Source organism: Crocuta crocuta, unplaced genomic scaffold (assembly GCF_008692635.1).
Source record: "Crocuta crocuta isolate KB4526 unplaced genomic scaffold, BGI_CrCroc_1.0 scaffold466, whole genome shotgun sequence".
Lineage (NCBI taxonomy): Eukaryota > Metazoa > Chordata > Mammalia > Carnivora > Hyaenidae > Crocuta > Crocuta crocuta.
The window spans coordinates 1,715,622-1,726,746 of record NW_027529672.1 but is presented as its reverse complement, the minus strand read 5'-3'; the positions used below and the strand labels follow the sequence as shown (position 1 = coordinate 1,726,746).

The 11,125-nt window shown below is 39.5% G+C and overlaps 1 protein-coding gene across 2 annotated transcripts in view; it reads right to left on the bottom strand.

Annotated features, from left to right (window-relative positions):
- ZRANB1 (zinc finger RANBP2-type containing 1) overlaps window positions 1–10,309 on the bottom strand; it is a 43,137-nt gene extending 32,828 nt beyond the window's left edge. The window contains exons 1-2 of one of the 2 annotated variants that reach the window (XM_077762953.1): window positions 10,126–10,309; window positions 4,243–5,093 (exon numbers count right to left, since the gene is read on the bottom strand). In XM_077762953.1, the coding sequence (XP_077619079.1) occupies window positions 4,243–5,056 (814 nt within the window). In that variant the 5' untranslated portion in view covers window positions 5,057–5,093; window positions 10,126–10,309. Of the gene's footprint in view, window positions 1–4,242; window positions 5,094–10,125 lie in introns of those variants that run through there. The other variant, XM_077762954.1, reaches the window with a different exon arrangement.
- Window positions 10,310–11,125: the final 816 nt, after the last annotated feature.

The following is an 11,125-nucleotide window of genomic DNA, read 5'->3' as shown; positions in this document are numbered from 1 at the left end:
GGGTGCAGGACACAGCTGAGGGCGGCCTACAGGCTCTGACTTTTACTATGAGCAAGGCAGGCAATCACTGAGGAGCACTGAGCAGAGATTTAAAAGAGAAGCTCCTATGTGGAGAATAGTTTGTAAAAGAGGGCAAGGATCATGGTTTGGACAAAGGGCAGTGAGAAGTGGTCAGATTCTACATATATTTCAAAGGTAGAGCCAGTAAGATTTTCTGACAAGAAGGAAAGGAGTAAGAGAAAAAGAAGAGAAGAAAAAATGGCGGAGGCTTTTGGCACAACCAGTGGAATGACAGACATGCCATCAAGGGAGAGGGGGACTGGGTGGCTCACTCTTGATTCCAGCCCAGGCCATGATCTTGCAGTTCATCATCAGGCGCTCTGAGCTGACAGAGGAGAGCTCTGCTTGGGATTCTCTCTCTCTCTCTCTCTCTCTCTCTCTCTCTGTCCCTCTCTTACTAGTGCCCCTTTTAAGAGTGCCCCTTTTAGGGGTGCCTGGGTGGCTCAGTCAGTTAAGCATCCAACTTCAGCTCAGGTCATGATCTCACGATTCATGAGTTTGAGCCCCATGTCAGTCTCTGGGCTGACAGCTCAGAGCCTGGAGCCTACTTCAGATTCTGTCTATCTGTCTCTGTCTCTCTCTCTGATGTCCTCTGCTCATGCTCTGTCTCTCAAAAATAAGTAAATGTAAAAAAAAAATTTTTTTTAATAAAATAAAAGTGCCCCTTATAAAAGGGGGAGAGGAGAACTATTAAAGAATACATTTAAAAGAGTGACTAGTTCAGTTTCAGCTTTGCTGAGCTGTAAAGAAATTTGAAATATTAGTTATTCAAGAGAAGATGTGGTATATACACAGCTGGATATACGAGTCTAGGATTCAGAAATACAAAAAGTTATCACACAGATTTAATTTGGGATTCTTATGTGATCCTATATCTTTTCAAGGGATCAACTTGAGTCACAAATTTAAATACTCTTCTAAAGGGCAACCAATTCAACACAACAGAACTAAAACGGTGTTAGGCAGTGCTGCCCTGTTCTCAAGGGACATTATCTATCCAGTGGGAAAAGCAGTCTATGATTAGCACCTACATGACCTCACAGAAAATACCCGGCACCAAACTGCAGACATTCCAGAGACAACTGCATATTTAAATTCACACCTCTGCTCTTACCATCCCGGTTTCCACCAGCAGATTCCACTTTTACTGATGGCAGGTTTTGTTTGGCACTGCTGAACCCAATGTCCTCTCACCAGGTAAGATGATAATAATGATTTATGTGAGGGGCGCCTGGGTGGCTTAGTCGGTTAAGCGTCTGACTTTCACTTGGGTCATGATCTCGCGGTTTGTGGGTTCGAGCCCCGCGTCGGGCTCTGTGCTGACTGCCAGCTCAGAGCCTGGAGCCTGTTTCAGTCTGTGACTCCCTCTCTCTCTGACCCTCCCCTGCTCACACTCTCTCTCTCTCTCTCTCCTAGAAATAAATAAAACACTTAAAAAAAAAATGATTTATGTGAAACTTACACTCAACAGTCATGTAGAAAAGAAACTTGCTCAATGCGGCTGGCACTTCAGTCTACTTTTGCCTTCTTATCAACTAAATCTTCCTCATTCCTATTGCAACCAGCTACAAAACGGGCCAGAGGTTGAGACTTTTTCTAATTTCAAAAGGGAAAGTCTCACATTTTATACTTAGTATAAACGTTAAACACAGTAATAAGCATTCTGTACTCAAGTGTGTATCCCTTGGAGATGAAGGTTTCACTATACGTGCTGCCATAGGGAGCACAGAGATGATTTTCTTAAATGCCTAACATGGACAAGCCATTATACACCATATCTGATGAAATCTGAAGAACATAAGGCAGGTAGAAAACGGGAAGTAAAGATTAATTTTCAGTACATGTGGACTTCTGTTAATTAACCCAACACAACGTAAACAAAAAAAATTTTTAAGCATATTTCGGTGATGTTTACCAATCAGGATAAAACTACTCAATAAAGACAGGGTCATAATTTTTAGTACAACAGTTCAGAACCATACTGTACGGTGAACAAAAATATTTGTTGATAGGAAAGACAGAGTGCACATTACCAAGAACCAAATACAATCAATAATTGGTCCTAAGAAGCTAAAAACTCTACAGTGGGTGGGAACAGGGTCTTACTGAAAAAGAAACTGTTTTGTAAATGAAATAAGAACAAATAAACAGTACTTTCCTGCTGGCAGGAGTTTTTGTTCCACCTTTAAAATGAACTCACGGCTATTGAAATGTGAAGAGGTACAAGGATGGTTATCTCAAAAGAAATAAGGATTATGTGGAAAGAAATAAAAGGCAGTATCAAAAAGAGACAGAGTAGTCCTAAAGGCAAGAAGTAATAGCCACATCGATTGGTCTAATTTATGTGTTTCAAGAGAAAATATTCCAAACCAGAAATTCTTATCCTGAGATCCACTAACTTGAAAAACCTATGAACCTCTGACTTCTGAAGGATTCTATGACCCCAAAAGAGGTTAATAAATCGTCACAATGCACCTCAGTTCCATCTATAAACGTATGTGAACTATAACATGACCCTGTAATAAATGCATGCATAGCACACTACCACCTGCCAAAAATGATTTTAAGAGTGTTCCAAAAGACATGCAGGTCATTTAAAGACAATCACAACTCTATACAAAAGGTCACATAAATTTCCAATTATATGGAATATCCAGAACAGGTAAATCCAGAGACAGAAAGCAGATGATGATTGCCAGGGACGTGGAGGAGGAGGGGATGTGAAGTAACAGCTTAAGGGGTCCAGGGTTTCCTTTTGAGATGATGAAAATGTTTCAGAACCAGACAGGTGGTGGGTGTACAACACTGTGAACGCACTAAATGCCACAGATTGTTCACTTTCAAAATGGTGAATTTTAGGTTATAGGATTTTGACCTCAACAGAGTAAATAAATAAAACCCTTGTGTATCTCCTGTTTAAAAAGAAGAGAAAAGAAGAAAGAAAGGAGAGGAGGGGGGAGGGGAGGAGAGGAATGCCATTTACGGTACCCCAATTTGAGGAGGGAAAAAAAAATCCATGGGATGAGATGCGACAACACAGATAGCCTAAAATGGCTCAGTGGACTCTCATCCCTAGTCCTCAAAATAGGAGAAAACTGGAGCTAAGACTTACTAAGTGCCTACTATGTTTGGGTGTTCAGAAGGACTCATCTTCTGGGACATTAGTTTTGCCCTGAACTTAAGATTTCTTGAAATCTACTCTTAGGACTTGCAGGTTCATATAGTTATGTCTTCTATGTTCAGAGGGATAAACAAAAGAAATTCGTACTGGGGAAAAATACATATATACAGCTAAGCTATGTTTAAGGCTTAAGTATTGTTCCACGCAGTATTTAACTTGAGTTGTCGCTCAATTTATCCTTTACAAAAATTTTCTTTGCAAAACACAATGTCAAAGCAAGCACCCCATCCAAATAATTTAAATCATAAAATTCCAACAGCTAACCTACTCAAAAAGGAAAAGTGCAGAGAATCCAGTAACTGCTTTTGTGAATTACATCACAAGTATTTAACTCACAAGGTTAGGAACCAGAGAAAAACCCTGCTCTCACATCATGTCTTGATCCTTTAACAGGTCTGGGCCAGTAACTGGGACCAGTACAGAATTTCCTTAGGAAGCACTAAAACCACAAAACACACAAATCATAACGTGAACTGTGGAATTCAGCTAGCTAAATGAAATCGGTTTCATAAAATTTGCAAATATTCACTACATGACATCCATGTAAAATTAACATCAGTATTTTCCAGGTTGATACTATGTTTGCTCAACTTCTTGGAGTCACATTTTTGTGATATTTTTAACATCTGACTAAAGCTTCCATCATCACAAGATGCCCACACTGTTTACAAACATTGAAGCAGCAGCCGCGTTCCTCAGTCACATCTTGTTACAATAAACAGAGGAACAGTTTTAAACTCCAGGTGTATTTTTTTTTTCTACTCACATATAAAAACTCTGCTTTAACTTAAAAGTTTTTCTCCGTAATGATGGGAAAACACTCAGTGAAATGGAGGCAATTTAGGACAAAGTTGTAACAAGATCACAAATACAGAGACTCCCATGCGTGCATGCTGGGAGTATAGCGATCATGCTGAATGAGCAAAATGCTAAATAATAATGACCCTACTTCTATCTTTCATGTCATTTTCCTATCCCATTCAAAAAATACAGAAACTCACCCACACAAGCATTGAGGAATAGCCAATCGGTCTTTTTCATCCTGTTTTTAATTTGTTTTAGTTTTTTGAAGTCCACTTCGAGTTCCTCCTTGCTGCCAACAGCACCAGCCAATTCAATCCTCTGAAAATCCATTTTCATCTCAGAGTCCCGTTTCGTAGTGGGAGGTGATCTTCTTTGGCTGTTACCACTGCTGCAGCTTCCCCTCCATCGGGCTCGGTCTTGCTCATTTATTATTGAAGAAGCCTCATCAGTCTCTGCCAACTCTATTGCTTCAATATTATTAGGTCTGGGATGATCACAAACGACACATTTTTTAGCCTTGGCCCAGTTTTCATATGTGCAAATAGAACAAGTCCAATGCTGGGTCCTTGTGTTCGGTTTATTTCTATCATTGTATTCCTCGCAAGGATCAACAGAAAAAGCAAGTGGTCTGGAGCCAGATCCTGAGGATTGAGGAGACTCTGTGGGACTCCTGGTCCTGCGCTGCGACAAGCACTGGGTACATCTGATTGCTCTCGGCCAGTTCAAATACGTGCACATGTGGCACGACCATTTATTTGCATTTTCCATGCTGTACGAAGACTTAACCCTTGGTCTTGCACTAGAGTCTGGACATATCAAAGGACTACTTCCTCCTTCAGTGCTGGAAGGATCCCAATCTCTACCAACATCACTTGAGCCACTTTTAAATGGATCTTCTGTGATAATTGTTCCACTTGGTCTCTGGGCACGACACATAGTACACTTGATGGCAGACGGCCAGTTTTCATACGTACAGTATTCACAAGCCCACTTAATTCCACGTTCTGACATTGTGCTCTTCTTGAAGTGAGTTATGTCAGGCAGGAAGCTATAAATAATTAGGACATGGTTATTAAAACAGTAACTACATAATTCCAGCTCTGAAAATGTGCCCCAAAAGTACCCTTCAACTTATAAACTATAAATTTCTCAAAAAAGGCGTGTCACATTTAATACTGAACTATCCCTTACCCTTATTTTCCTAATTTCCATTAGAGACACCAGAGAGAAGTCTCCAAAGAGAAATCTGAGACCTCGGGATGTAGTGAAATTGTACTTTAGAATGCAAAAGAGATAAGCAGAAAGTAAAGGGAGGTTCGTTTTTAAGAGGGAAGCAAGCTGAAACAGAGAAGCCACGAAGAGAAAAGTTCAAGCCAGGTCATCACCATCACTTTAGAAAGGCAACAATTAAGATTCAAAGAGTAGGGAGAGAACACCAACCAAGTAACTTAAACGCATAACCATTCTCAGATTATGAACGACCTGGATTCTTATGCTACCTAGGTACAGTAACCTAATGTCTGATTCACTGGAAGAATTCAGAAGATCAAACAAATTCTATCATTTTTTGCTGAGGAAAAGCAGCTTAAAAGTGTTATTTATCCACTGCTCTTAATAAGCACAAGCACAAAATGTTGAGGAGTAATCCTTACAATCAGAAAATGACACTGCGAAGTACAGATCAAGTCCCTTGATAGCCTCCATCCTCAAAATCTAGTTCTGTCTGGAGCACAAAAAAATAAAAACTGTACATCACCTACTGGGACAATAAAATCGACGGGACGTCCCTGAAACAACTGCCAGTGGCGTGCTTACTCCGACAGAATTCTGAATAGTCCTGCTCAAAATAGTCGATATTTAAGATACACTCAAACTTCAATTCATATTTAAAATATATTGACTATTTAAGGAGTTCTTAGGAGTCTACACTGGGCTTACCAACACATTAAAATGTAGACTTCATGATTTAATGCCAACTAATTTATAAATGAAATAACTTACACAGCAAATTTAATAATGATTTTTTTAAATGGCTTGAATGTAGACAATGGCTACTAAAGACACTCTCCACTTTCTTAAATCCCTCAACTAATTATCATCTGCCCCCTATTTTTAATCAGAAAAGTGAAAGTCCTATGCAGAGTTAATAGAAACTTTTGCCTCCCTTTCTTGGGGATTTTTCCTGACCTGAAAAGCTACATCTTTCACTTTATAAGTGTAGTATTGTGTCTCTGTTTGCCAAGTCCTCACCGCGTTTATAGCATGAACTTGGTTAAGAGGACAAATTCACGACAAGAAAGCCTATTACTTAAAAGCTGAAACAAAAGTCACACTTACTAAGGTTTTAGTTTCCATGCTATAACCTCCACCTCGTACATGGTTAGAATAAAAGTACGGTTTATAAATCAGACCAAAGACAAGATTCAGTCTTCATGCTGGCTCAGATTCTGACTTCCTCAGGAGGCGCTGGCAAAGTGTGCTAAGTAGTTCTGTCTGACTGTGAAAAGCTAGTCCTGTAAAGGAAACCAAAACTGAGTCTCACTTGCAGCCTACTGCTTTATCCAGAAGTATTTTTTAAAGCCTTTATTTTAATCCTACTCATTTCTTTTAATAATGGACAACCATATTTACCATTTCAGTTTAACACAGCAATAAGATTAGTTAACTGATTGAGCTAGTCAGTGAAATCAGACATGGGAAAGATATTTTTCTCCAAACTCTTAAGTGTGCATGTATGTGCACTAATGTTATCGTTAATATTAACTTGGTAGTGCTAAGCCAGTTCACACCCATATTGCTTGTTATTATTGAAGAGAGAAAGGCGGTATAAACATGTAAATTAGAAAAAGCAAAAAACAAATATTGCTTATATTTAGCTTTGAAGTCTTTTTCTCCTTAAACAACTATATTTTTTTCCTAATCCAGGCTATTTGTACTGCTTAGATTTTGAAATTTAATTTGTACACACTGATTACAACAATCTAACACCAGTCCAAAAGTGTGTGGAAGAGCAAGGAACTACAATCATATGAACATCCATAAAATGGACAATCAAATTTAATGGCAATTTTCATATTCATTAGTCAGTTTCTTCATTTAGTTTCTCAGGAATGAAATATAAATAATTTGCTCATTCCATTCGAAAATAAAATGATCAAGGAGAAAACTTACCATGACAAACAAATGACACAATAAATATATATCCAGGGCTACCATAAGTAATTTCAGTAGTTTATTTAAAATATTCACATTCTGGGGCACCTGGGTGGCTCAGTGGGTTAAGTGTCCAACTTCATCTCGGGTCATGATCTCACAGTTCAGGAGTTCGAGCCCTGCATTGGGCTCTCTGCTGTCAGCAAGGGGCCCACTTTGGATCCTCTGCCCCCCCCCCCCCCCCCCCCTGCCTCTCTGCCCCTCCACCACTTACACTCTCTCAAAAATAAACATTTAAAAATAAAATATTCACATTCAAAATTTCATGCTTGCTTTGGTAAGTCTGCCTTCTATGTTTGCAGGCTCAACTAAACAGCTTGTGACCTTACATTATCTTAGCAACTTTCCACAGGACTAATAATGTGCCACCGTGACATTTAAATGCCCATGTCTGACAAAAAACAAATTTAAAAATGCCATAAAAATAATTACACATATGCCTGGTAAACAACCTCCCTCTTCAAAAACTCAGGTAACTAAGCAATCCCAAAACCATGCCAGAAAGTCTTAAGCTAAGGGCCTTATATTAAATAATATACAATATATATTAGAAAATGACGTATACAGTTTCACCTCTATGGGAAATTTAGACTTTGTAGTCTAAATAAAAATACTGTTTTTAATGTTTTTTGGTTTTTGTTTCTGAGAGAGAGACAGACACAGAGTGTGAGTGGGGGAGGGGCAGAGAGAGAGGGAGACAATGTGAAGCACACTCCAGAGGTTCTCCAGAGGTTCCAAGCTGTCAGCACAGAGCCAGGTGCGGGACTCGAACTCACGAACGAGATCATGACCTGAGCCAAAGCAGGACACTCAACCGACTGAGCCACCCAGGTGTCCCGAAATACTGGTTTTGAGTAACTGAAAACTAAAATCCTCAATGGAGAGGATTATCTGAGACAGCCATTTGTACCTGTTGTAATCAGCAAATGGAACGGAAGAGTAAAGATAACATCAGCTCAACTATGATTTTGCATTACTGAGATGAAACTAACACTGAGTACACTTTTTCTTCCAGGCAAGAAAAATCCCCAAAAATACCCATAAAATTATTTTTAATAGCAACCAGCTGTGAGAGTTAATATTGTACAGCAAAACAAAACTGTTACTAAATATCTTTTAGTTACCATATAGTTGTATACTCAAGTAAATTTAATTTACAAGTCTAATTTTACATGTAACACAGATTTTCACATTCTAGCCAATGAATCATACTTCAATTAATTGGTACAATAAAAAGCAAAAATAAAATCTGTACAATCTGGACCCTTTTGAAGGAGAATCAGACATAACTGCTACTCTTGAAACAAATATTCCTTGGTTTGAATGCAACACCCATCCTATGGACCAAAACGTCCAAGAATCCATTTGTGCATCAAGCTCTAGCTAAAGACAGACGGAATAATGTCTTCAAGTATATGGAACATTTTCTAGTCCTTAACTGCGAGCTGCTTTCGATTAGATACTTCCCATTTCAAGTAATAATAAAAGCACAAGTACTACAGGTATATGAATTAACGACCAGGGAAAAGGAGAGGCTAGCAATTGAACATTTTTTATACTGTCATGCTTAATAATGAATTGTGAAGCATCACCAAACGCTAGAAAAAAACATATCTATACGAAAGGCAATTCCTCAAAACTGCAGCCACCCTACAAATTCTCCCAACTACCCATTAAAACCCTATGAAAGAAAACTGGAGGAGTGAAAAAATCTTCATCAAGCACAAACTCCTTAAAAAACACAGAAGCTCAGCTGCCAGTTATTTCCAAATGAAAAGTCATTCAAACAAAGGACTAATAGCAGTCTTTAAGGGTTTGTATTAGCTTTAAAGTCTATATCTAGTAATATAAATACTAACTCATCAGTAAAAACTGTTGATATAAATACTAATTAACACACAACTGTGCAAATTTACAAAGGCTCAGAAAGCATCTTAGGGAATATAGATGAAAGTTAAAACTAGCAGGATATTCCAAGCATGCTGAATTTTTAGTATGCTACAGCATCACATGGTAATCCTGAACTGTAGTATTTATAAATAAGAAGTAGTACTTAACTCTTAAGCCAAAACTCCCACACAGTCATACCCTCTTTTCTCCTCCACCTCTCTCTCATCACTGTCTCTCCTCACAACAGAGAAAACTGGCCTTGAGCGAGATCTTGAAGACTGAGGACATGGTGAACCCTCTATCCACAAATATGACCTCATTTCAGGCTCCAACAGCTTATCACATCCTACATTAAACCTCTTATCTTCCTTTAACAGCAAACTCCTAACCCAGACTTCCCCACTATCCATTAAGGACACCATGGAGACCTCTGCACCCAGCACAGAAACAGAATCCTCCTGAATTCTGCCTTTCCCCCCCCCACAGATACTCACTAGTGGTCTCTGTCCAATCAGTTGCTTTCTTCCCCATTCCCGCTGCCATCAACCCTTCTCGGATCAGGTCAGAACTACTAAATAGCTTCCTAAGCGCCTTGTCTTTCTAAATCCACCCAGCTTACTATTTCCAGAAAAATCCTCCTAATAGCAAGGCCCTCTTTCAGAAGCTCTTCTGCAACAGTGTAAATTCCCAACTCCTTCCCACCATACACACAACCCACGTCACAGACTCATTCTCAAACATACACAAATCACACGTACCCAGCCACATGTATGTATCCGACCCGCCCCCACACCCAAACCATATACCAAGGCTCTACCTTAGAAACACAAGCAAAACACATACACACAAGCAACTTGCAGCAAATCCTGCTCCTTCTTTAAAGCAATGTTCAAGTCTCCTCTCTCTCATGGGTTTTTCTCCAAATCACTTCACGTACACTCCAAGCAACCACACTTCTACTGGCATTTGGCACTTACTGTATTTCCTCTTGAGGCTAGTTTCGGGAATACTGATTTGAATGTGTGTTCTCTGTATTATTTCCTTCCCTCAGTTTTCAACCAGATAGCCAAGCTCGCAGAAACTGTGGGTCAGGACATCACGTGGCGTGGAATGTGGACGAGACTTGTGTTTATAAAACCCACAGAACAGCCCGCACTAAGGGTCCTGAAAAAAGCCAGGAGGGGAGCTTAGAGCAATTTCAGGCAAAAAGGAGAAATTCTACAGGATGGGATCCACTCCTGTGGCAAGAATTCAGTAGACAGTGTCCACCACTAACAACTAGGTGGTCAAACCATAGGCACTCGTGAGCTGGTTAACTATTCAAGTCCTGCAATGTAAAGGACACAAGTACAAGAACTTTTGCAATCATTAAGTACCCTCTGAAAGTACTAAGTGTATGTGAAACTTTAAGACAATAATCAAGAATAAGACCTCAACAAATAATCCAGTGAAGAAATGGGCAAAAGACATGAACAGACACTTTTCCAAAGAAGACATCTGAATGGCCAACCAACACATGAAAAAATGCTCAACATCACTCATCATCAGGGAATTACAAATCAAAACCACAATGAGATACCACCTCACACCTGTCAGAATGGCCAAAATTAACAAGTCAGGCAACAAGAGGTGTCGGCGAGGATGCAGAGAAACAGGATCTCTTTTGCACTGCTGGTGGGAATGCAAACTGGTGAAGCCACTCTGGAAAACAGTATGGAGGTTCCTCAAAAAACTAAAAATAGAACTACCCTACAACCCAGCAACTGCACTACTAGGTAGCTATCCAAGGGACACAGGTGTGCTGTTTCAAAGGGGCACATGCACCCCAATGTTTATAGCAGCGCTATCGACAACAGCCAAAGTATAGAAAGAACCCAAATGTTCATCGGTGGATGAATGGATAAAAAAGAGGTGATATATATAAATAACGGAGTATTACTCTGCAATCAAAAAGAATGAAATCTTGCCATTCGCAAC